Raw genomic sequence first — 27,220 nt, forward strand, 5'->3', positions numbered from 1 at the left:
AACAATTTTTGTATTATATTCATTATCTGGGGTTATAATAATGTCAACATAGTTCTAGAGTGTGACCTCCAGGAGGCTGGCAGGCTTACTAAAGAATGGTCCAGGTTTGCAGAAAAATTTGAAATATAAAAAAAATTCATTTTTTAAAATGATAAAAAGTGCCTGCAGCTTTAAGAAATGGATTCCCTCAGTGGTTGTTGCTAGGCAACCACAGCATTTGAAGCTGGGTTCTGTCAGTAAAAGGCAGGGGAAGGGGCAGAGCCTTTTCCAGGGCTGTTTGACTTTTTAGGAAAGTTTTATTGGAACCAGGCTTAGGGTTGCCAGTTCCAGTTTGGGAAATTCCTGGAGATTTTGTGGTGGAGTCTGGAGAGTGTGGGGGGATGGGGAGAGGCCTCAGCTGGATACGTTGCTATAGAGTGCACCCTCCAAAGTGCCCTGGAGGTTGGCAAGCCTAAGCATGGCAGCAATCACTTGGCAACTTGATACCACCTGACTTTGCATGGCTCTCCTAGTCCTGGCTGCTTGCTACTATTCAATGGCAGCCACCCTATGAAAAGCCAGAGTGGTATAGTGGTTATAGCTTTACAAAAGGGTGTGGGAGACTCAGGTTCAAACCCCCATTTTACTGTGGAAACTCACTGGGTGATTTTTGGGCCAGTCACGTACTTTCATTAGTTGGTGGAAGAGTGGGAAAGTATATTCGTCCTCCATGTTAAATAATGCTGATTTTTTACTTTGGAAGTCCAGTTTGTGCCTGATGTACCTTGATTCCCTATTGAAAAGGTTTGATTACAAAATGAGAAAGACTACCAGGATCTTGTTTGGAATTGGAATTATAGAGTATCATATTTGGAATGTTTTATATGGACTATTATCAACTGAAGGATTCCTACTTATCCACAGAAATTTAGGACTTCGGGTCCATTGGAAATGTTTATATGAACTGGTGTGTTATACCATTGTATTAGTTGTATGTGCACTGGAAAGTGTTAGTTATATATTTTACTTGGCAATATTTCATTTGGCAATATTATTGGAACTTGTACAGTACATTATAACTTGGATATATTCAGAACATTGCGAATGTATTCTCAGGATGAACCGAGGCCTCTAGAAAAAAAAACAGTACCCTTGGTCCAAGTTGTTGGACCAAGGTTTGATACAAATGTATTATCAGAAGATAATAGGGCAGCCACATGGGTTTCAGAATCAATACTAATTCAGTATTACAAAATGTCATCCCCTCATGCAGCTAGTACAGGATCCTTCAACTGGTCCTGTGTTCCTCAACCAGAATGGGGCACTACTTTGTAACATCGCCTTGCTCAGGGCACACTCTTCCCTTTTGGGTAAGACTGGACCATTGGACCTTCTATGACCATTCTTTCTACTTGAGGTAGATAAGGCATCTTGCCCTGTCCTAGTTTTGGAACAGAAAATTGAAAATTCTCAAGAAAATTGTCTCTTGAGAGGAGGATCACACATAACCAGTTATAATGTGAATATATAACAGAGTTCTTTCTTATATCTATCACTAAACCATAATTATTGTGTTCTCTCCCACATGTACAGAGTTATTTCCTCTGACCCACTTGTAGTTTCTTTCAGGATGACAGTGGGAATTCCCTCCCACAGTTGAAGAATAACGTACCCATAAGGATGTTCTTCTTGCCTAACAGTAGAAGGGACACTCACAATAAGTCCAATGTTCCATTTGTCAAAGGAGTCATATTTTGGAGGGACATTATTGATCATTTAGAACCTGTAAACTACGCCCTGTATTAATATCAATATCTTGCAGCATCTTCCTCAGTCTGCCACAGATTCCAAGCCACTGTGCATGTAATTTTAATTCACTGCTGCTGCTTTGCTATTGGGAGATGATAGCGAAGCTTTGGGGAGGCATGATAGTGTACTTCGGTGTTGTAAAAATGGCCTGTTACAGAATTTCAAGGTAACAAACTAACAGTTGTACAATTCTGGATCACACAGGAAAAATATTCTCATTCTACATGGGAAGCCCCATTTTTAGTCTTGCATAGATACACTCCCACCTCTGCCAAGCAAGTTTGATCCAGTCGAAAGCTGAAACATTTAGTGGACCAAAAGTGGGTTTGTATTTAATTGTAATGTAGGATGAAAGTGCTGACATCCATAAAGATCAGACTTTCCCCAATGCCTAAGAACTCCAATTCAGAGGTGGGTCAGAATGGAATGCCAACAGCTGGGAAACTGGGAAGCAGATGTTGCTGTCTGTGCATTTTAAATCTGGAAGGGAACAGCAGCGACATCAAATCAAACTGCTTGTCTGACTGCGTGTGATTCCATAGAGAGCCAAACAGCCCCATGTGTGGCTATTTACATGTGCAGTTCTGCAGTGCGGGGTTTTACCACATAAGTAGTACAATTTTAAGCCAAGTTATACCCTTCTAAGCCCAGATACTTCTATGGACTTGGAGGGTGTAGCTCTGCAAATCTGCCATGCTGCAGGTGGTAAAATAAAAGAGGGTCACAGTAGTATATGGACATGAAGACTGTCCTCTAGATATGTTTCCCTCAAAAAAGAGCTCTTTACAATCTAAACCAATTGTTCTGGTTTAAGTTTTCAGAAACTATAGCTGAAAAAGATGTTCTTGAACACTTTTTGCTGGGAAAAATGTGTACCTTGCTGGACTTAAATTTTCTGGAAATTACGCAATCGAATTTGTTTAGTATGGGTGGTCTTTTAATAGCCCTGTGTTCTTATTTATTTATTATACTTGCAAAGAAAAACACAAAGTGAAAAACTTGTTTAGATATTTGGTTGCAGTTGTTTTGCATGACCAGTTCTTTTAATACAACTATAATCAACTATCAACAAGATTGTGCAGTATCAGTATTATTCAGATTCAGGGGGGTAGCTGTGAGGTCTGATGCAGCAGAACATTTGAGTCCAGCGGCACCTTTAAGACCAACAACGTTTTATTCTGGTTATAAGCTTTCACGTGCACACTTCTTCAGATCAGTATTATGCAATAATTGGAATTCAGTTTCAGCACAGGTGCTGCTGTAATAAGATTTGTGTTTTATGTTCTTTCATCAAGCATGGCTGATTAAATAAAACACCTAGCAAAAATGCCAATCCTTGGCAGCAGATAAATGGATTGGCCATTGTGATTTTGGAGGGACAGGCCAATGCTAACATTTCAGCTTTCCCCATATACTGCTGCAGCTGTTTCTTCACCCTCTTGAGGTAAAAAGTATAACCCCTGGAGAGTGTAAAGAGATTCATTTGGGGCAACCAGCAACAGGGCTTTTTCACTAGAGGCACTTTGTCAATAGAATTCCCTTTTCCTTGAGACTCATCTGGTGCCTACCCTTCTCTTTTAGGTGTCAGGGCAAAACATTTCATTAAGGGCTTGATGGCTTTTACCATCTGTTTCTAGCCTGAGAACTATTTTATGAGATTTTTAAGGCTTCGCAAAGTGGTAAGCTGCAGTACTGCAGTCCAAGCTCTGCTCATGACCTGAGTTTGATCCCGGCAGAAGCTGGGTTCAGGTAGCTGGCTCAAGTTTGACTCAGCCTTCCATCCTTCTGAGATCGGTAAAATGAGTACCCAGCTTGCTGGGGGGGAAGTGTAAATGACTGGGGAAGGGAATGGCAAAGCACCCTGTAAAAAGTCTGCCGTGAAAGCAACATCACCCCAAAATTGGAAATGACTGGTGCTTGCACAGGGGACTACGTGTACCTTTTTAAATATTTGTGCTGATTTTATACTCTGGGTGGGTTTTTAATGCTAGTTGTTCAATTTTTAACTATTTTATGGTGTGTTATGTTTTACTTTGTAAGCCACCTCAGTCAGGTTCAGGCAATGTAGAATTATTTTTTTCCAATAAAACTGAAATAATATAGGCAGAGGGTATACCTAATCCTTACCTCTAGTGACCCACAGGGATCTCAGTGGCTGAGACTTTGGCTTCCTTCTTCCTGCATAGCTTCTTTCCTTACCTTCATAGCCTTGTGGGTTTTGCTGAGACTGGGTTGTCAATGACATAGTAAACCTGTATCTGTTCTGTGCCATTTCAGGCTGTAAGAGGGCACTCACATGATAGATATTGAACAATCCTACATAAAAGAATACACTCCCTCTACATAGAAAACTGTAAGTCAGGGAGAAGGCTTCTATCTTTCTTCTATCTTTCTGGCATCTAATTTTGATTTAGAGATAATCTCTCCCCCTCCCCCATATCAAGGAATGCTTAATCATGCTGAAGTCTGCAGTCTGCAGTGATTTAACCCAGTCATAAGTTCACTAAGTTTGTGAGAACAAGGCCAAAGTTCATCACAGAATGAGAGAAACGGGGAGGAATATTAGAAATAGTGTTTGTTTATTATATTTTAATATCAATAACATGTAAGCATTACTGAATATTCCTAGGAGTTTTGCTTGAAGCTTTCCTTGACATATTCCTGAATAATGTTGTGAAGGATGATATCCAAATAATGCACTTATTGGAAATGGGTATTTAGACAGGAAATATTAGTTTCCCTCCCCTCCCCGCCTGCAGCCAATCTGTATCAGAAAACAGGTATCCAGTCCTTATTTTCCCAGGAGGAATCCTTTTACTGTAGACAAATTGAGCAGATACTAATGGAGCAAGAAAACCCACTGTCTGCCTGGAATGCTTAAAGAGTCTTTCTGGAAATCTGAGAGAGCCTTAAACCTTGATCAGAGTGGTGTGGCATTATGGAAACTGGCTTTTTTTTTGGCAGGATATCATCTTACTCCTCTTGGCCAGCAATAACCAGTGCTCAGTTCCCAGTGCAATGGCAGAAGGGGGGGGTGTCTTACCAATGTCAAGGGACAAGAGGAATCTTTGGGCACTCATTTAGCAGAAGGGGCAGTTTTCTATTCATTATCTGTATTATACTGTCATGACTTTCATAAGGCACCACAAATTCCATCAAGGGATACTAACAGATTTAAGTATGAAAATGTCTAGATTTTTTTTAAAAGCGTGTATGAGTGGAACACTGCATGCTCTTTTAAAATGCTGGAGCTTCAAAATTATGTCTGTCTTTCTGCAGGGTGTACCTCAATTACCCTGTGCCAAAGCATTATATAACTACGAGGGGAAAGAACCTGGAGACCTTAAATTCAGCAAAGGAGACATCATCATATTACGTCGGCAAGTTGATGAAAATTGGTACCATGGAGAGGTCAACGGTGTCCATGGATTTTTTCCTACCAATTTTGTTCAGATTATTAAACCTTTACCTCAACCACCACCACAGTGCAAAGCACTTTATGATTTTGAAGTTAAAGACAAGGAAGCGGATAAGGATTGTTTACCCTTTTCAAAGGTAAAATATCAATATATTACCAAGTAATTTTTAAAATGTTATACCAGTTGTCAGAAATCTAAAGTACATGGATGCAGAAGATTTTTATTATCATTGCTTTGTCTACAGGAATTCTCTGCTTTGAGTTTTACTACTGGAAAAGAAAGTCACCTGAGTTATTTTTAGGATGTTTTTAAAATGCACTACCTCATTAATTTATTACATTTTACACCTCTTCATCACTCTTGACAAAAACAGTGTGGCATATATCTTCTCTCTCCCTCCTACATGCTTTTGAGTTAGGGCTTGACTGAGAGAGACTCAGTGGTCCAAGGCACCAAGTATTATTCCTGTCTATGTATGGATTTAAACACTTGATGCCCTTGGTCCAAGTCTGACGTAATATCTATTACGCTTCAAGGGTTCTCTTAAGACAATTCAGAACTAAGTTCATATGATTTCTGTTGAAAGGTATTTTTTTTTAGTTTGCCATTATTCAAACATATTTCTTTCACTTGCACCTTAAGTTAAAAATAAAAAACAGATCCTTAGCTACTAAAAGTATATTTATGTCAAACTAGTACAGTATGCATGAGCTGGTTTGCTAGCACCATTCTAGTACTCTGTGTGCAGGGAGTAGTTTTACTTCGTGTGCAGGCAGTTCAGTCATGTGATCCTCCCACTTACATCCATCCACAGTACAAAGCTAAACCTATGTTAGATTTTATATGTTGTAAGCCGCCCTGAGCCACTTCGGTGGGAAGGGCGGGATATAAATTGAAATATAAATAAATAAATAAATAAATAAATAAATAATGCATCTGTAAACATAAGCAGTACAGTCTTGGGGTCTCTTTTTAAAGAGAGCCTGTCTGATAGTGGCATTTCCTAGGTTGTCTTACCCAAAGATTTACATTGGAAAGTTTGGATTTGTTTTTTATAATTCATAAATTAAAAACAAAAACAAGGTGCAAGTTAGCAGAGAGTTGGTTAACAGGAGTATGAGATGTACTGAAAAATATTCTGATATTAAACATTTTTTTGAGGGGGGGGAGTGAAATTGAATGAGTATGAGTTTTCTGTCTGATGTATGGGTCTGAGGGGATTCATTTCAGGGTTCCCCAGTAATGGAAGGATACTATTGAAAGGTTCGTAGTTATTTAGCTACACACTGCTTTGTACATATTTTTTCTGGGTAGTTGTTTTGCGTACAATAATATGTCAGGAAGTATATATATTCAGAAGAAAAATTAGATTAATTTTTTTAAATTAGAAACAGAAAATATCTATTGCTTTTTTTATACAGGATGATATTTTGACTGTGATTCGCCGAGTGGATGAAAACTGGGCCGAAGGAATGCTGGCTGACAAGATAGGAATATTCCCAATTTCATATGTTGAGGTGAGAGCCTTCAATCAACAATGTAATTCTGGTAGAAATCTGAAATCATCTCGGAACAGACTGCCTTACTAAATTATGTGACAATCTTAGTGTTCTCTCACTGTGTTTTCTCTAACACTGTTGTGTTAAGAGAAAATATAGTAATTATCAGAGATCCCATCTCATAATGTTAGACTTTAAATCACCCTTTTATAGTGAACTGAAATTTCTGTTGTAATGTCCAAAGTTATAACTATAGGGTACACTCATGATGTGTATTGACATCTGTTCATACAAAACAGGCAGTGCAGAAATGCCAGAGGATACTGAGATGATCAGTGAAAGTGATCTTTAAAAATAAATTTGAGGGTTTGAATTCGTTATTTAAGAGGAAAAAAGATATTAAAATATATCAATCTAAAATAATCATAACTGGAGCATTGGTTAGCATGTTATTGTGTGTTCAAAAATGACATTATGTTTTAATCCCTTGCTGTCATTCTACTGGCAGACCTGTGATCAAATAAATTTTTAAGCATCGCTGCTGCTCCTGCTGTGTAGCTTCATCTGATGTTGTACTGGTGCAGTTGGAGAAAGAGACATGTTGGCTGCTAACAGACCGGCACTTTGGGTCAACTAAGAGACACCTCTGAGATCAACCCAAAAAACCCCTCCAGATGGCAACATCTGCCACCCGCCCCTGTCCTGTACTCACCCTGTCCTGTAGGCCGATCCACCTGGCTCAAAAAGGCACCACTTTTGAAGTGGTGCCTTTTCACTGGGGCACCTCTGAGGTGCCTCCTGGCCGTCTGGAAAGCCAGGAAGCACCTGGAGAGCTGCCGGGGAGCTGTGGCCGGGACGTATGCGCTTTCCTGATGCTCTCTGGGCACCCATGGCCCACCCCTTTCCCCGAGTGCTATCCAGAAGCTCCGGGGCACTCTAGTTCCAGCCATCTTTATTTGGGGCGGCTTCAAGCCGCCCCAAACCGGCCATCTGATATCACCTGTTGAGACTCAGTAGTAAAACTTTCTGGTTTTAATTAATTTTGCTCTGGTGCTGTGCTATAGCATCTTCATTAGAACTGAAAAAATCACAGTAGAGACAATAACACCTTTGTATGTTACTTCAAGGTATGGCTTGAGTTTGTTGTAACTGTGTTTAAATAGGTCCTCCAAATTTGTAGTGACACAAGGTCAGTATAGCGTAATATTCTTCAGTAGCAGCAAACAGAAAGTGGGTTCAAACACTCTGTTGTAACCCTTGGAAGAAGTTGCTGTAACTTATAACCCTTGAAAGTAACTTGTAACCCTTTTAAGTAACACTCTGCTGAAACCCTTCCTAAGCCTTGTAAGAAGTTGCTGTGGAATTCTCTCTGCACTTGGTGTTCAAGCTGCTCCCTGCGAATTTTCAAGGAAAAGGACATGAGTGTTTGACCAGGAGTCACAGTGGGTAGCTTGATTGGTAGTCACCCAGAAATGTGGCCTATCCTCTGCCTCTGTGTGGGTGACACTGGTAGGAATTATTGGTTCAAAGGGCTGTTGAAGCAATATTCAGTAGGTGAATGTTGCATGAGGACAAAGGGAGGGATTCTCAACAGTCCATGCATGAAGCAGGATTCTTCCTGCCATGTCTACCTGTATGGAGTGCACTATCCTTGCATTTGGACACTGCATTTGGAGGAGTGGAGTATCCTAGTCAGTGTTTGTGTCCTGAGATGGAATACTTCTAAGGGTTCTGAGCAGAGCAGTGTTAGCAATATACTGAAACAGTGGGTACATTTACACACACTAAATTTTTACTCTGTAAGAACAGCAAAATCCACTTGCAAACAGTTACCATGTGAAAGTAACCCAGTGTTTGTTCTCCTTGGCTATTTTCACAAAGTGCCCTATCTCTAGAGCTGCCATGCACACACATCACCCTGTATGTATGTTCTAACTGAATCCAACATAACAGGGAGAGATAGCCCCTTGACATTCACTTTGGCAGAATGTCCAGGCTAGGATTTATATACTGCTTAGAAGGCCAGTGATTGGCTGCAGGCCTCATCTGTATCCTACACACTATGGTAAGAGGGATTTTTTTTTCAATCTCAGTGAATTCAGTAAGAATATTTATACTCCTGATTTGAAGTTTCATTAATTTACATAGTGTAACATTAAGTGTACATAATGAAAATGGAACATTTAAATTATTTCCATCCCCTCATTTTTCAAACAGTATAGAATCTTTCAGTACTTCAAAACAAGGTTTCAGTCCCATTTATTTCACTACAATAGGATAAAAGATATATTAACTTTGGCTGGATTGTGCCCATGTATGTCTGACAGGAGATATATTTTCTAACAATTAAACTAATTAATGATAATTATAGTCTATGAGAAGTTCTCTAGATGTGCTATTAAATCAGGCACAATTACCTCAAATGCTTCATAGTAACTTGCATTCACTTGTCTTGACAATGTAGTCTTAAAATATAGCAGAAAGAAACTGGGTAGATTCTGAGAGGTTTACAGTTCAATCCTAAACAGTGTTGCACACTTCTAAGTTGAAGTTTAGAAAGGTTTGCAATTGTTAGAACATTAGAACACTGTCTGGGATTGAACTATTAGAACTTTTATGAAAATCACATTGTGAAATATGTTTTGTTCAATTTTCTGGGGAAAACCCAGCTTTCTTCAGTTCACAGTATTTTGTACCATCAAAACTAGTCCCAATTTACATTAAGAAAATTAAAAATTGTCACTGAATAGGAATGGGCATGAACTGGGGGAAATGGTGGTTCATCTTGTTTAATGATTTGTTTGATTTCTAACCCAGTTCATGTTTTATTGGTTCATTTGGTTTGGGAGGTGTAAAACTCACTGGGAATCTTCAGCAGGCTCTCTTCCAACTATCCTCCAAGTTTGACGAATATTGGATTTGGAATGTACAAGTTACTGCCCCCGAAATCAGTTGCTGCCATGAATGCTCAGCTTCAGCTCTTATAACAACTCTTCGTTCTGCAGAATGGGAGCTCTGTGATTGGCTCCTGCAGTTGCCAATCAAGCTATGGACAATTGCTATGGGTGTTTCTAGGACTCCCAGAAGTCCACCTCCAGAGTTGCCTAGGAATTGATTGCATCAGCACCAGGTTGTCTGGAAAATGAACCACAAAAACAAAAATGAAGCACCAAGGTCTGGATTGGTTCAGAGCGAATCACAAATCAAGCCAATTTGTGATTGAATCGCAATTTGTGGTTTGGTTTGTGCCTATCCCTACTCCTGAATGCTAGGGATTCTGTAATGTAAAACAACGCTGAAGGCATCTCTAGTCTAAACTTTGGTGAAACCCAAAGTTTTAAACAATTTTGAATATAGATAATGTTACTAATTTTATTAATACTGTTTTATAGCAACAAGGAAAAGTATAACATGTTAATGCAATCGTAAAATGTATCAAATCAAAATTTTTATGTTTCTAGCATTCAGAAAGTTGCACAGTTTTCTTTACATTGGATCTTATTGTTAGCCTTCCCTTTCAATGCTGTAGAGCTACATGAAGCAGTCTCTCCAAAGTACGCATGATGTGATATGACATAACTGTACAGTGGCATAGCTGCTAGCAGAATAATGGTGTCCTTTGAGTAAAGCCTGCATTTTCCTTACAGGTAGGCCTACTCTACTGCTGGTAGCACTTGGCACAGAGTGCATCTGACCCCTGCAAAAATTTACAGGGTTTGAAACCTTTTACAATTAAAGAGCCAAACTACATCAGAATTCAGAACAAGAGATCACTAAAGAGCCAGAATAAAAGACCCAGGTTGCGTAACTGAAAATACACAATTTAATCATTACTGCTAATCGATGTAGTGATCCCTAAGTTTTTCTTGATATAAAATTAATTTATATGCTGATAATATTGTTATCTTTGTAACAAATATTGAAACATTCATTAAGAAAAACAGAATACCTTATATAGAATCCAGTATAGTTATGTCTCAGGGTATAAATTGAATGAATACAGATGAAATTGAGGTCCTTTGTTTAAATATGGGTAAGTGAGTGTTAAAAATATAACTGGATTTTTGGTATGAAAAGTTAATTGGATTACGTATCTGGTTAACAAGAAATAACAAAGGTCTGTATAAAATTAATTATGATACATTAAAAGCTGAAATAAAAGCACAATTAACTTTCTGGGAACCTTCAATTTATTATTTCTTGAATGGGTGAACCTGATAAAATGATGGTTCTACCCAAGATCAGTTTACTTCTTTGCAGAGATTTCTAATGATTGGCAACAACTGTTCTATATGGGAAGACAAAAGCTATTGGATTTGTTTGGGGCAAAATATGTGATAAAAAGTTGGTGCTTTCAAGATATACCCACTTATAATATATTATCAGTGTTCCAGACTGAGTGGATAACAGATAATGGAAAAAGGTCAGAATGCATTGAGCAAAATTTTATTAAGATTCCATTGAAACAGCCTTAGGTAAAACTCTTAGGACTTGGGTCAAAGTAAAGAGTAAACTCTCATCCAAAATCTTCCCTTTAGCCCCTGTAGTTAGTCATTGCAGATGACCATGGTTCCCCCCCACCACCATTGACTGCAACTAACACTTATAGAGATTTGATAAGAAACAATCAGGTAATATCATACAGCAGTGTTAAAGATTGTAATAATTTGAGTATTGGGGATTCTGAATAACAGCATTACAGCCTATGTCAAAATTTGAGACAGCATGTGAAGAATATCTTTTTTCATTTGTATATACCATTTTACTGGATGTATGACTTAAATCTTATAGGGAAAATTTGATTAAAATGATCCATCAGTGTTACCTAACATTCAGGCTAGTAAAGATCTATGTAACTGAGAGTAGTGAATGTTGGTTTTGTGAAGTGGAGTCGGCAGACTTTTTCTGCATATGGTAGATGTGTAAACAGGCAACAGATAACTGGAAATAGGTGATGGAAAGTATTTCTGTCAGACTAGAGAGACAGGTTCCCTGTAAACCAGAGAAATTACTGTTAAATTGTGTAGTTGACATGCCTAAAAATCTTCAGGCAGTAGTTTTAAATATGATTGCCATAACCGTTTCGCCCCTTGCCCATCGCTGCAGGACTTGATGCGTTGTGGGTTGTGTATGTGGATATGCCCTTCAGGCCTGCGCAGAGGAATTTTTTAGGTGAAGCGCAGTGTGCGCGGTACTGGCTCCACCCTTTCACCTGGGGGTCATCTGCCATGGCCCAGTAAGCTGGGACGCCGGCAGCGAGTCCTCCAGGTGGTAGGTGTTACATTAACGAGCTCTATCTGCCCGGGTTTGATGTTAGAGTTTTCCTTCTCTTAGGCTGGCGAGGTTGGTGGGCCAGCCTGCCCATCCGGTTATACCGCCGGACAATTCGGTCGCACCATGACGTAGCAAACTCTGTGAAAACGGGGGGGACCAGCGAGAAGGTGTTGCTACGGATGCAGTAATGCAGGAGAGGCCATTGCAGTGACCATCTGCCAGGCATAGCCAGACAGTGACCACGCGGCGTTCACTACACCGGGAGAGGAGAGGCTATGTATTGCGCATACACTTTCCCTGGGGGGGTAGGATTCCCAGAGGGAGCCCACACCCCCTAACGGCAGGTGGAAGGTGCCACTGGAAGCCGCAGTCCCGATCCTGCATGTAGGCGGTTCAGGGTATTGGTCGCCTGATGCTAACCCGGAGACGAAAGCATTTTTCGGCAGCACCCTGAACGACCAAGCAGCCTTATCTAGGGACAGCAGTGCTTGCTCCACACGGAGAGGGGCCTAGAAAAGGTGGCCTAAACAAAGCTCGTCTCCCCCACCCCAGTTGGCTAGCCGCGGTCAACGGGCATCCTTACTTGCGGTCGAAAAATAACAACAAAGAAAAGGCATGCACCTGCCTCACAAAGTGTGCAAAGACTAAAGCTTGCGTGTTGGAACATCAGAACCATGCTTGACACAGTAGGCAGTGGTCGCCCTGAACGACGCTCTGCTCTAGTTGCCCATGAACTTCTCAGGTTGAATATCGACATAGCAGCTCTCAGTGAGGTCCGTTTCCCTGAGGAAGGTAGTCTTCAAGAACACGGTGCTGGCTATACCCTTTACTGGTCGGGTAAGTCAAAGGCTGAGAGCCGCCTTTCTGGCGTTGGCTTCATGGTCAGGAACTCCATTGTCTCCAAACTCGAAAACCTGCCAACAGGTCACTCAGATCGCATCATGTCCATGCGCCTCCCACTTCAAAACAAGCAGCATGCAACACTCTTCAGTGTATATGCCCCAACCCTTCAAGCAGATCCTGCAGAAAAGAACAAGTTCTATGCTGATCTACGCAACCTCGTACGGAAGACCCCTACAGAGGACAAGGTGATCATCCTTGGCGACTTCAATGCCAGAGTAGGTAAAGACTCGGAAGCCTGGAAAGGAGTACTTGGCAAACACGGCATTGGCAACTGCAATGACAACGGGCGCCTCCTGCTAGAATTCTGCATGGAGCACCAGCTCACCATCACCAACACTATCTTCCAGCAGAAGAACAGTCTGAAGACAACCTGGATGCACCCACGGTCCAAGCATTGGCACCTTATCGACTACATTCTGGTGCGCCAGAGAGACCTTCGAGATGTCTTACACACCCGAGTAATGCCCAGCGCAGAATGTCATACGGATCATCGTCTTATACGCTGCAATCTCCGTCTTCACTTTAAACCCACACCCAGGAGAGGAGGTATCCCTCGGAGGAAGTTTCAGGTTGGCAGCCTCCAGTCAGCCGAAGTTAAAGCTGCCTTCCAGGCAAAACTCCAGTCAAGAATTGAGGACCCAAGTTGCCCCACAGACCCTTCTCCAGAAGCACTTTGGGAACACCTAAAAACTACCGTCCTGCAGATCTCTGAAGAAGTCCTCGGGTTCTCCACAAGGAAGAACAAGGACTGGTTTGATGAGAACAATCAAGAGATCCAAGAATTACTGGCAAAAAAGAGATCTGCCTACCAAGCACATCTTGCTCAGCCCTCCTGTCCTGGGAAAAAAGCAACCTTTCGCGCTGCATGTAGCAACCTCCAGCGCAAGCTTCGAGACATTCAGAACGAATGGTGGACCAAGCTTGCAGAGAGAACCCAGCTGTGTGCAGACACTGGTGATTTAAGAGGGTTCTACGAAGCCCTGAAGGCAGTATATGGTCCATCATATCAGGCTCAGAGTCCCTTGCATAGTGCAGACGGCCAAGTGCTCCTCACAGACAAGGCATCCATACTGAACCGGTGGTCGGAGTATTTTCAGGTTCTCTTCAGTGCCAACCGCGTAGTTCAAGATTCAGCAATCCACCTCACCCCACTTCAACCAGTGAAAACAGAGTTGGATGAGATCCCCACCCTAGAAGAGACTGTTAAAGCCATCAAGCAACTGAAAAGTGGCAAGGCAGCAGGAGTTGATGGAATTCCACCAGAGATCTGGAAGCATGGGGGCACAGTACTACATAGCTCACTTCACAAAGTACTTGTCACCTGCTGGGAACAAGGCAAATTACCACAGGAATTCGCGATGCAATCATCATCACCCTATACAAGAACAAAGGGGAAAAGTCAGACTGCTCCAACTACCGGGGGATAACCCTGCTCTCCATCGCAGGCAAAATCCTTGCCAGAATACTCCTGAACAGACTGGTGCCCACCATTGCAGACGAACTCCTCCCAGAGAGCCAGTGCGGCTTCAGAGCTAACAGGAGCACCACCGACATGGTATTTGTTCTCAGGCAGCTCCAAGAGAAATGCAGGGAACAGAACAAGGCTCTGTATGTGACTTTTGTCGACCTTACCAAAGCTTTCGATACCGTTAGCAGGAAAGGCCTGTGGCAAATCTTGGAACGTTTAGGATGTCCCCCAAGGTTCCTCAGCATGATCATCCAGCTACACGAAGACCAGCAAGGCCAAGTCAGACACTGCAACGACCTCTCGGAGCCCTTCCCAATAGGCACAGGTGTAAAGCAAGGCTGCGTTCTCGCGCCAACTCTCTTTACGATCTTCTTTAGCATGATGCTTCAAAGAGCCGCAGTAGATCTAGATGATGACGATGGTGTCTACATCCGCTATCGCACCGATGGCAGCCTGTTCAACCTGAGGCGACTAAAGGCCCACTCCAAGACAATGGAAAAACTCATCTGAGAGCTACTGTTTGCTGATGATGCTGCACTTGTCTCCCACTCGGTATCAGCTCTGCAGCATATGACGTCCTGCTTTGCAGAGGCTGCCAAGCTATTCGGCCTAGAAGTTAGTCTGAAGAAGACAGAAGTTCTCCACCAGCCTGCACCCCAGGAAGATTATCACCCTCCCTGCATCACTGTGGGTGAATCAGTTCTGAAGACAGTCCAGCAGTTCAGCTACCTGGGGTGCATCATCTCCTCAGATGCCAAGATCGACAAGGAGATTGACAACAGGCTGGCAAAGGCAAACCGTGCATTTGGCCGACTGCACAAAAGAGTGTGGAGCAACAAGCATCTGAAAAAAGGCACAAAGATCAATGTTTACAAAGCGGTTGTGATGACAACCCTCATCTATGGCTCCGAGTCGTGGGTTTTATACCGTCATCACCTGCGACTCCTTGAGCGCTTTCATCAGCGCTGCCTTCGCACCATCCTCAAAATCCACTGGAGTGACTTTGTGACCAACACTGAAGTCCTCAAGCGGGCGGAGGTTACCAGCATCGAGGCACTGCTGTTGAAGACGCAGCTGCGCTGGGCAGGGCATATTTCTAGGATGGAAAACCACCGCCTTCCCAAGATTGCTCTGTATGGCGAACTTTCCACCGGCCATCGAAATAGAGGGGCACCAAAGAAGAGGTACAAGGACTCCTTGAAGAAATCCCTTGGCACCTGTCGCATCAACCATCACCAGTGGTCTGACCTAGCCTCAGATCGCAAAGCATGGAGGCACACCATCCACCAGGCTGTCTCTTCCTTTGAGAACGCACGCATAGCTGGTCTTGAGGACAAAAGGAGATTGAGGAAGAATCGCACTGCTACAGCACCAACCCCAAATCAGACCTTTCCCTGCAGCCGCTGTGGCCGGACCTGCCTGTCCCGCATTGGTCTTGTCAGCCACCAGCGAGCCTGCAGCAGACGTGGACTACTGCACCCTTCTTAAATCTTCGTTCGCGAAGCCAAGCCGAGAGAGAGAGAGAGAGAGCCATAGCCAGACTGGTCTTTGCTAGGAACTTAAAGGGGGAGGGAAAGACCCAAAATTCATAACTGGCTGATGAAAGTATAAGAGACCAAAGTAACTTCTGAAACAGTCTACCAGCAAAATAAAGATAACTTCAGATTAGGCTCATTATGGTCAGTGGTTGTGCAGAGAATGAACCTTGCAGTAAAATGTGAGAGAGGTTTGTATAGTTTGGGTAAATATACTTGCCTTGTACCTCATGTGTACTTTTTATTGTACTGTATAAATACTTAAAATATATATTTTTTAAAAAATTATGATAAAATTTCTGCAGCCCAAATACTGATTGTTGCAAATTTTTTATTAGTAAGTGGCATGCATGAGGTCTCACTAATAAGTACACAACAGTACCATATGAAATTATTTTATGCAGTGGTATAAATCTGTACAGTTAGCATTTGAATTAATGGCGACTGTTCATATCTGTTTTCCTTTTTCTGAAGCATCTCTAAGAAGCGTTTAGTCCCATAAAAATCTTTGCTTGCCATTCTCTTCATATACTGGTTATTCTAGAATCCCATTTAATCCTCCAATATACTTTTAAAACAAAAATATTTTATATTTAAGACCCATATTCAGTTCCATACTGAGCCATATTTGGCTTTATGGTGTAAGTTGCAGATCCCTGTTCTTAGGCATATAACTGACTTCAGCCTTTGGTATAAAATTTTAAATGTTTTGTTTTGATATATAAACAAAAAATCCCAAAGTGAAATTCTGCTCATCATCCAGTCCGTCTCCATTTCTTGTACCTTCCTAAAAGAGCACTGCCATTAATAATATTAGTTTAATACCTGGAACATGGTTAACAATGAACTGCAATATTCACTATGACTGAAGGGTTTTTTTTTAAAAAGACCAGTAAATAATGTGATAATTTTTATGATTTCAATTTGGCTTTTGAGTGCCACCTCGTTCATGTCAGGTATCTACAGATTCCATAAACCTTCCTGACCTTGTGTCAACTCCATAAATTTCCCTTGTTGTACTCTTACGTTCCTCCTGTATGGCACTAATGAGACCTGCTAGGCCTCAGTGTTTTGTCTGATAAACATATAATTAAGTAGGCTAATAGTCTCCCAGAACTTTTGGTTCTGGGAACTCCTTTCAGTGTTGTTAACTGTTCTCCCCCAGTCTTCGTGAATGAAAGTTAGTTTATTTCATGTATTCAGTATTTTTTTGAAAACAACCTATCTGCTGTACATATTATTTGTTCTAAACAATGGATTGCAACGCCCTGGTGGGTTATGAAGTATGCTCGCTGGCTTGCAAATTCCTATAAAACCAGCATGTCTATTTTGCTTCTTTTAGAAGAGATCTGAGTGGATAGATTTGCACATTTACAGAACTAGGACACCACAGCTCCTGTCCCCCTTCATACACTTATTGGGAGTGGGGTGGCAAGATGAAGTTGCTCAGTGATGGAAAAATTTTTTAAAGTGCAAGCAGGTTCAGAGACCCTCTTCTCTACAAAAGGGGTCCCTTGAGTTCTCTCTCCTGTAGTGTTTCTAGGAGGTATATGGGGGAGTAGCTGTTAGCGTGGCATCACTTCTGAGATAATCCAGAAGTGATGTCACACCTCTCTGTAGTTTCCACTGATTCCTAGAGAGGCATGACATCATTTCTGAGTTTGTCTCTAGGGGCTGACAGCTGTGTTCCCTCTAAGCTGAGTTAGTGTGAGCTAGCTCAGATTTTTAGCCTCCAGCTCACACATTTTTGTCTTTGTTCAGGAAGGATGATCCCAGAGCACACTAATTTATGCAGTAGCTCACAACTTTAATGCCAGTAGCTCACAAAGTAGAATTTTTGCTCACAAGACTCCGCAGCTTAGAGGGAACATTGGCTGACAGTCCTGACAACCCTTATCTCCTGTCCCATTAGTTGACCTTCCAGTTTTCTGTATACATGTTTACAGTACAGAGCCTCTCTCCGCAAGGAAATTGCTTTTTTGCAGGGTAGAGGGGTATGACAGGTTATTTTCTGCCAACTATGCAGACCCATATAGCCTCTTATGGTTTTGAGGACTCAGGTTTGTTTTAAACTGTAAACCTTCAGTTACAAGATTTCTTATCATTGTAAGTGTAAAGGGTTTGGGTTCACTGCTGTGAGGTAAGTTTATGGTGAGCAAGTAGATCATTGAGGCAGGAGTTGTATATAAATAACAAAGATTTATTAATTTACAGATTGGTTTTAAAGAACAAATCAGCAGCTCAGGTTTTCAGGTAAAACATCTTTATGCGCCCCCTTGCCCAGATTGCACGGAGGTATGGGCTGGGTTGTCATCAATACGCAGATGACACCCAGCTCTATCTATTGATGGACGGCCGGGCTGGTGATGTCCCTATAAATTTGGACCGGGCATTACAAGCCGTGGCTGACTGGCTCAGGCTGAGCGGGCTGAAGTTGAATCCGGCGAAGACTGAGGTCCTTTGCGTGGGCCGCGGCGGACCGGGAGGGGAGATTACCCTACCGGCTTTTGACGGTGCGCCACTGGTACCAGTGTGCAAAGTCAAGAGCCTGGGAGTGCTACTGGAATCCTCTCTATCAATGGAGGCCCAGATAGCCGCCACTGCTAGATCCGCCTTCTTCCATCTTAAGAGGGCGAGGCAGCTGGCTCCCTTCTTGGAGCGCAGCGACCTAGCAACTGTGATCCACGCAACGGTCACTTCGAGACTAGACTACTGCAATGCCCTCTACATGGGGCTGCCCTTATACCGAACACGGAGACTTCAGGTAGTCCAGAACGCGGCGGCCAGGCTGCTGGAGGGACTACCACGGTGGGAACCTGCGCGGCCTGGGCTGCGGGATCTGCATTGGCTGCCGGTTGTGTACCGTGTTCGCTATAAAGTGCTGGTTATTACCTTTAAAGCCCTATATGGCCGAGGACCTGCCTACCTAAGGGACCGCCTCTCCCCATATGTGCCCCAGAGAGCACTGAGATCTAGCTCTCAGAACTTACTAACAATCCCTGGGCCAAGAGATGCTAGGTTGAAGGCTACTAGGGAGCAGGCCTTCTCGGTGATGGCCCCTCGTTGGTGGAACCACCTTCCGGAGATGGTGCGAGCCCTGCGGGACCTGAACCAGTTCCGCAGGGCTTGCAAAACATTTCTTTTCCAGCTTGCTTTCGAGATAGAACCCGATTAATCTGACGTGTGGACATCTAGCCATCTGGTGGATATTATGATTACAGTTTTTAGCACCCATTTTATACATTTTATCTATTCTAAATAATTTATTATGCAATTGATATATTTAAAATTGTTTACATTGTTTTACATGAATCATGTCTGTTAGCCGCCCTGAGCCCGCCTCGGCGGGGGAGGGCGGGATATAAAAATAAAGTTATTATTATTATTATTATTAAAGGAGAAAGCTGGCTGAGACACATAAATTTAAGCTAGTGTGGGTTGCTACCAGGCAGAGTGACCACCGTTTCAGACTGTCTGACCACTGAGAAACCATTCTAAATGTCAGGAAGTTCTTCCTAATGTTGAGCCAGAAACTCTTTTGATTTAATTTCAACCAATTGGTTCTGGTCTACTTTCTGGGGCCACAGAAAACAATTCCACACAATCCTCTATATCAGGGGTCCCCAACCCCTGGGCCGGGGACTGGTACCGGGCCACAGCCTGTTTCAAACAGGCCACGCAGCCTCGCCCCCATGTAGTGTCTCCTCTTCCCCCCATTTTCACCATTTTAAGCCTAGGGAAGGGCAGCATTGCTTGCTGCTGTGGCGGCTTTTCCGCCCATCAGCTGATTGGGGGGGTGTCAGCCTGGGAGGCGCTTCACGGCCCCTTCTCCAGTCTTAAAATGGTGAAAACAAGGGGGGGAGGTGGCAAGGCTGCACAGGGGGGCAAAGGAGGGAGGAGGAAACACCGCAGGGGGAGGCCAAATGTTTGAAGATGGTGATCATATTAACTCTAAGTCTTCTCCTCTCCAGGCTAAACATACCTAGCTCCTTCAGCCTTTCCTCATAGGACTTGGTCTCTAGACCCCTCACCATCTTTGTTGCCCTCCTCTAGACGTGTTCCAGCTTGTCTATATCCTTCTTAAATTATGGTGCTGAAAACTGAACACAATATTCTAGATGACGTCTAAGCAGAGCAATGTGATGCCATCACTTCACATGATCCGAATACTATACTGCTGTTGATACAGCCCAAAATCACATTGGCCTTTTTAGCCACTGTATCACACTGTTGACTCATGTTCGTTGTATGGTCCACTAAGACCCCTAAATCCTTTTCGCACATACTACTGCCTAGACAAGTCTCCCCCATCCTATAATGATGCACTGGATTTTCCTACAGAAATTTACATTTATCCCTGTTAAAATTGATTTTATTTGTTTTAGCCCAGTTTCCCAGCTTGTCAAAAATCATCCTGCATCCTGTCTTTGTCATCTATTGTATTTGCAACCAAGTTAGTATCACACAGGTATCAGCAATGGAACTCACATATTCTCATGGTTGAGTAACTGGCATAGTAAACAGGCTGCAGTTTGCAATAGTGGACAAGTAACATCTCTATCTGCTGCTCATCAATACTACTAGCTGGGTATGTTTAGTCTGGAGAGGAGAAGACTGAGAGGTAATATGAAAACTATCTTCAAGTATTTGAAGGGCTGTATATAGAAGATGGTGTGGAATTGTTGCCCCAGAATGTCAGACCAGAACCAACAGGATGAAATTAAATCAAAAGAGTTTTTGACTAAACATTAGGAAGAACTTCCTGACAGTTAAACTTGTTCTTCAGTGGAGGTGGTGGGCTCTTCTTCTTTGGAGATTTTTAAACAGAGGCTAGATGGCCATATGACAGACGTGCTGATTCTGTGAACTTAGGCAGATCTTGAGAAGGAGGGTAGGAAGGGTTGCATTGGTGCTTATTCTCATGGCCCTTTCTTATGTGCTTAGGGAAATGCTCATCACCACATTGGGGTCAGGAAGCAATTTTTCTTCAGGCCAGTTTGGCCAGGGATCCTGAGGGGTTTGTTTTTTTTTGCCATCCTCTGGGCATGGAATGAGGGTCACTGGGTATGGAGGGGGAAGGTATTTGTGAATTTCCTGCATTGTGCAGGGTGTTGGACTAGATGACCTTGGAGATCCCTTCAAACTATGATTCTATGAAGGAATCAGCATTTTCCAGAATTTCAAGCATACTTTATGTTTTTGTCTTTCTCTTAGGATTCCTAATCAAAATTCTTATACTATATTTATAAAATATTTGTTATTTTACAGTTTAATGCAACAGCAAAGCAGCTGATAGAGTTGGACAAGCTCTCAAATTCTGTAGCAGACTCTGGAGAAGGCACTTCTGGTGCAACCCACAGTAATTCAGTTCAAAAGCACATGGATACCAAGAAGAACACCAAAAAACGTCACTCCTTCACCTCCCTTACCATGTCCAACAAGGCCTCTCAGTCTTCTCAGAACCGTCACTCAATGGAAATCAGCCCTCCTGTCCTCATCAGCTCTAGTAATCCCACTGCTGCAGCCCGCATAAGCGAACTTACAGGTCTTTCATGTAGTGCACCTTCTCAGGTAATTGCTGGAAGCAGAATACAAAGTATATCATAGCTTTCTAATGAACAATTTAAAAGATTGTCAAAACAAAGGAAAGGTAATTGCTGCTGATTCTTTGGGAATGTGTGCAAGCAGCCATTATTTCCACTTAAAGGGACAATTTTCATGCAAAGTGAAGTGCTGTAACTTGAAGAAAGACATCCTTGATCTTAAAATATCTGGTCTGTTTAAAGAACATGCACAAGTACTTCTTTATGTTTTGTACTTCTCAAGAAGTCAAAGACCGATTTGACTTCTTGAAAAGTAAACCATCAGTTTCAGTGTACAATGTCAGTATTATAAATACTTGTTTGTGTCTTTAAAATCTGTGATCCTGTTCAGAAATCATACTGCCCTGTCAACAAATCACAGTTTGCTGATTGAGAACACCATGCAGATTGCATACATGGCATGGTATAATCATAATGTGTCATGATATCCAGAGCTTATAAACACATGCATAGGATTTGTCTCCAAACTATAGCTTGTAAACCCATGGTTTGAAATCCTGATTAGCCTCTGTTTGCCTATCATGGACAAGAAATCAAGCTGGGTTAGAGCAAACTAAGAAAAGGTGAAGAATCATAAGAGAAAAGGAAGGATTGCAGTTAGGAGTTCAGGCTAACAGTGTTTGAACTTTTGATTACATTCTACACCTGCAGTCTTTGTACTGCATAATTGCAAGTATAACATTTTTGGGGAAATGAATTGATAAAACCTATGGAAAATTTGGTGCTAGGAAAATTTGGTGATACATTATTAATGTACTTAAAAATCAGACTGTTCTTTGGCGTTTGGCATCTAACCAATTTCCTTCTTCTGGAAAGTTATTTGTACCACAAATGGAGCCCTTAAAAATGCACCATATGATTTAACACAGTTTTCTTTATAATTAAAAGTAGTAAATGAAGATTATTTACTATATTTATTTATGTAAACTTGTATCCTGCCCTTCCCACCAAAGTAAGTTAGTTGCGACAGTAATTGTTGCATTTTGCTATCACCACATTAATTCTGTTTTGATGATCTTTTTTATGTTTAAATAGGTTCATATCAGTACAACAGGGCTAATTGTGACCCCACCACCAAGCAGTCCAGTAACAACAGGAACTTCATTTACCTTTCCACCAGAAGTCAGTTACCCAGCTGCTCTTGGTGTAAGTATAATCTGAATCCGTTATGTCATTTGTCATTTGCTTTTCTGCAATCCCAGGCTGAATCAAATCCATAGTTAAAATTAGATTTTTGGTTAATACTTTTTTGCACTCAAAACAAAAGATGTTTCTGATGGTAGGATTTTTGCATCTTTCTACTTTTCTTGCTGTTGTGCCAGATTGAATTTATGCCTATGTGATAACTGTTGAGTTATTCAACAGAAAACATAGAAATATCATTTTAAAGACGACTGAAAGATCTTTTTCTTTGCATACAGTTCTGCAGTGGGCCTCTTATTTTTTTTTTTCTGATTAAGGTTACTTTATACAACTTCTACACCAGATGAGACCAATGATTTACCTAGTTTATTATTTTCTGTTTTTTAAAATTATTATTTAATTTAGTTTCTATTGTACTCTCCCCTGCAATCAGGGCTCAGAGTGGCTTAGAACACATATATATACGACAATTTAAAAAATTAAAAAGTTATACAATAAAAATTAAATCAATATAACATAATATAAAGTGCAAGATGGCTCCAAAGTGGTTAAATTACTCATAAATTTCCATTGTATGTGTGCTCAGATGGTTTGATAGTTTAATGAGTGGCAAAACTCCCACCAGTAATATGAAAACAATGCCTGCAAATAGCGCTGGCAGAAGGAAAATTCCTGGAGATTTGTTGTGCAGATCAAAAGGAGGAGAGGAGAATAATGTAAGCTGCTTTGATCCTCATTGCAGAGAAAGACTGTCCTTTTCCTAGGTAGAGGCTGCAGGGAGGGGGGAAGAGATGGAAAGCTGAAGTCAGAGATGCAAATAAAGGTAGGTGGATGGTTGGCTGAGAAGGATATTGGGTTGTCAACTCCAGTTTGGGAAATTCCTGGAGATTCGAGGGGTTTGAAGGTGGGGTTTGAGGAGGGATAGGGCCTCAGACAGGTACAACACCATCAACTCCACCCTTCAAGCCAGCCATTTCCTCCCGGGGAACCATTGTTACTAATTTCCAGATGAGGACTGGAGATGACTCAGAATTACAGCTGGTCTCCAGATGGCAGAAATTATACCTTGCTGAGATGGCATCCCACCTGCTTTGGACCCCACTGTGGAGAAAGACTACTTTTTCTAGGTAGAGGCTTCAGGGAAGGGGGAGGAGATGGAAAGCTGAAGGCAGATCAGTTCCCTTACAAAAAACAGCTGTGTTGGGGTGCATACTCTATGGCATACAATAACTCAGCCATGCCATACCAAAAAAACCCAGATCACAGCAAAAGCACATACTGATGCTAAACACCACAAGGCTGAATATGGCAGGAAAAGGAGTCAACAATGCACTGCAGACAAAAAGAATGCTGAGCTTCAGCAGGGTGGTAATTTTAATTTGGTATCCACCATCTCAACCAAAGGCTCAGTGGAAGATCTCCATTTTACAGGCCCTGTGGAACTTTAACAAGTGCTGCAGGGCTCTAATTTCACTTGGGAGCCTGTCCACCAGGTTGGAGTGGCTGGATGATTTTGGACCAGTTGCCTAATGGTTTTATTTTTTTTTATTGTATATTTCATAATGCTACAAAAGAAAATACTTTACCTAAGAAGTATATCAATTTCTCTCTTTATTAATTACTTTGTGTATGATATTCTCATTCATATTTGATGTTATGTTTGTCAGTTGTTTGGAGTGTTAGGAATTATATATTTATATTTTACATTATTAAAAGTAAATATTTTTATAAAATTAATAAACATTGTTTTTAAAAATGCATAGTTGTTTTAAATATATATATATATATATATTTGTTTTAATTTATAGAATATGAATCCCCCCCTTCCACCACCACCTCTATTGTCTGCTACAATAATTGCTCCCTCATCTACTGGGTTACCCTCAGGAGCAGCACAAAAATCTGCGTCAGGATCTACTGAGCAAATTACACATTTGCGCCCACAGGGAAGACCAAGTGTGTAAGTAAAATATAAATTTACTAAGGGTAATATTGAAATGACTGGAAGTGAAGGACTGATAGTGTAAAGAGAAGAAAAGCTGGGGCATTTTTAGACAAAGCGAAGAAATCTGATCTTTCCTTCTCAGCTGAAAAATGTCTGTTGCATGTAGCCAGGAAACAAAAGGCAAGCAAACATGACCTTGCCTTGCAGTTTATTAAGTTTTTTGTTAGCAGTATATAACAGTAAACACCAATCTGTGCATATAATGGCCATCTGAACTTCTGTTCTATGCATGTGTGAGAAGATACATTGTGTGAACAGTGAACCTGTGTCTAACTCTTGCAGAGCTGAAAATAACTGAGAAAACTTTGCCTATATTATTATTAATAATTAGTTATTATTATTAATAAAATCACCAGAGGGCTATGCACTAGAGTTGCAGGTTGTGCTTGCTATTATGCTGAGGTTTTGTATAGTTTAATTAGGAAGTGAATGCCTGGAGTAATAGCAGAAACCTACTATAGGATCTTCACGTGTGTGAATTGTCCACACTACTGGACATAAATATTTTGTATACAGCATTAACAACATGTATTGGAAAACAAATGCTCAATCAAAAAGGGCAGAGAAGGGGGTGCCACAAACTTGAGTTCAGAAAAGGAATTTCTTCACTGAGTTAAAAATTACAATTGCATCAGTGCAAGTATATGCATGGTCTAAAAGACAAAATAATTATACATTTAAGCCACTTTATATAATGCAAGCATTGTCATTATGTGTTGTCCTTCTAGGGACCTGAGAAAGTTTTGAAAGCTCATTTCATAATTTATCTATCTGCAGGAGCTTCCCCTTTCCCCAAGTCTCACCAGTCCCGAAAGAAAAACTACTCCACTGTTATGTTGTAAATAGCCCTGCTTACATTGATTGATATCTGTCCCCCAGAGTACGGGTGACTTTTTTGGGGAGATAGCTCAGAAGAATCTGTTGCCAGGATAGATGGATGACTATTGTTGTCTATGGGTCCAATTGGTTTTCACTTCCCTTTCTCTTCCTATATTCCTTTCTCTTCAGTCAGTGACATACAGAGTGTCTAGGCTTGTGAAGTATATTTGAGCTCCAGTTTAACACCAGCCTAGAGGATTTTGGTCCACATGCACAAAAAAGCAACAATAGAATAGGCAATTTTGAAAAAAAGAAATCAGATTTAATTCTGAATCCTCTAGTTTAGCTTTGCATATTTGATATATTTCCAAGTTTATTCTAATTCTTAAACCACGAAGATAGGATTCAGGTTTTTACACAACAATATGATACCGTGCAAGGGAACACAACTGGCATTGTCATTTGTTTGCTTTTTCAAGCCAACAGTTCCATTAAACAATGTGTTCTTTAAAAATTCTTGCCAGGCATGACAGTTGGAATTTAGTGACATTTGCAAATTTGCATCAAAGAGTGGACAAATGAACTCTGAAGCAAGGTAGAAAGGTTGGCTGTTCATGGCTGAAGGTGAATGAGATCCAGTGTTAGCCTTGATTTCTATGTATGAGAACTATAAGGTTTTTCTGTCAGAGGCAGGAATGTGTGTAGTTATTAAAGGGAAATGTAGAAGTTTAGGTACAGTCATAAATTCACATAACTGAAGTTGCCACTTGAACTGTGTGGGTACTATTCTACAAAGAAGGCTTTCTGGAGCCATTTTAATCAGCACATCTCCAGAAAGCAGTCTTGTACTGTAATCACAGGAATTGCTGCGCATAAGCTTGGGATCCTGTGATTAAGCAATTGAAACACTAAGAAGATTAGTTTAGGCAGTGGGAGAAATAAAAGCATTGTTAACCCACCTGTGATTTGTTCATAGGAGATATTCAGGCATTGAAAAGCTTATATTTTAGATATAATTCCTTTTCCTTTCCTTTTATCCAATAAAAGTTCTGTGATACACTGATCTTGAGCAATGGATAGTTGTTAATCACTTATAACTCAATAGACAAAAGGAGTAAAAAAATCTGCAACTGCTAGAGTTCTTTTTGGATCCCTGTCAGAAAGTAAAAAGTAACTAAATCATCAGAATATATGTCTTGAATAAACTTGCAAACACAGTAAAATATAATGCCTTCTGAGATTAACTCCAGAAGGATATGCACTGTCATGTGAATCTTACCAAAGGGAAAGGGGCAGATTCATTCTGTCTAAGGTAAATGCATGAACCTGCCAAGGAGTGAACACCCTTAACCAGCTTTGGGAAGAACAGATAGGTATAGGTGGGAAGAAATTTTGGAGGTGGAATACCAAAAAAAATTGAATGAACTGGTACAGTGTGCTCTAAAGGCAGAGCTTTGGTGACCAGTTGATTTTACACAATGATATCATTTGAAATAAAAGCAGTATATTATTGCATTTAAATTCATATGTTAAACCTATATTTCTTTCTAAAATTGACTGATTGATTCCTGGTTTTTTAGTATGACTTTCAGATTAATGTAATAATTGTAACATCTCAGGTTTTATTAATCTTTCATAAACTGCCCTGAATATTGTTTGGAAAAGTAGGATAAAAATGTTTTCACTTGTTCTTTGAGCTAGACCAGGGGTAGCCAAACTGGCTCATGAGCTAGATGTGGCTCTTTCACACATGTTGAGTGGCTC

At 41.2% G+C, this 27,220-nt stretch overlaps 1 protein-coding gene across 1 annotated transcript in view; it reads left to right on the plus strand.

Annotated features, from left to right (window-relative positions):
• The window catches only part of SH3RF1 (SH3 domain containing ring finger 1), an 89,321-nt gene that overhangs the window by 46,244 nt on the left and 15,857 nt on the right, over positions 1-27,220 (plus strand). Inside the window, exons 3-7 of the mRNA XM_060246549.1 lie at positions 5,068-5,343; positions 6,629-6,724; positions 21,155-21,457; positions 22,525-22,635; positions 24,441-24,592. Coding sequence (XP_060102532.1) covers positions 5,068-5,343; positions 6,629-6,724; positions 21,155-21,457; positions 22,525-22,635; positions 24,441-24,592 — 938 coding nt within the window. The remainder of the gene's footprint in view (positions 1-5,067; positions 5,344-6,628; positions 6,725-21,154; positions 21,458-22,524; positions 22,636-24,440; positions 24,593-27,220) is intronic.

The sequence above is a fragment of the Heteronotia binoei genome, chromosome 9 (assembly GCF_032191835.1).
Source record: "Heteronotia binoei isolate CCM8104 ecotype False Entrance Well chromosome 9, APGP_CSIRO_Hbin_v1, whole genome shotgun sequence".
In the NCBI taxonomy this organism is placed as follows: Eukaryota; Metazoa; Chordata; class Lepidosauria; order Squamata; family Gekkonidae; genus Heteronotia; species Heteronotia binoei.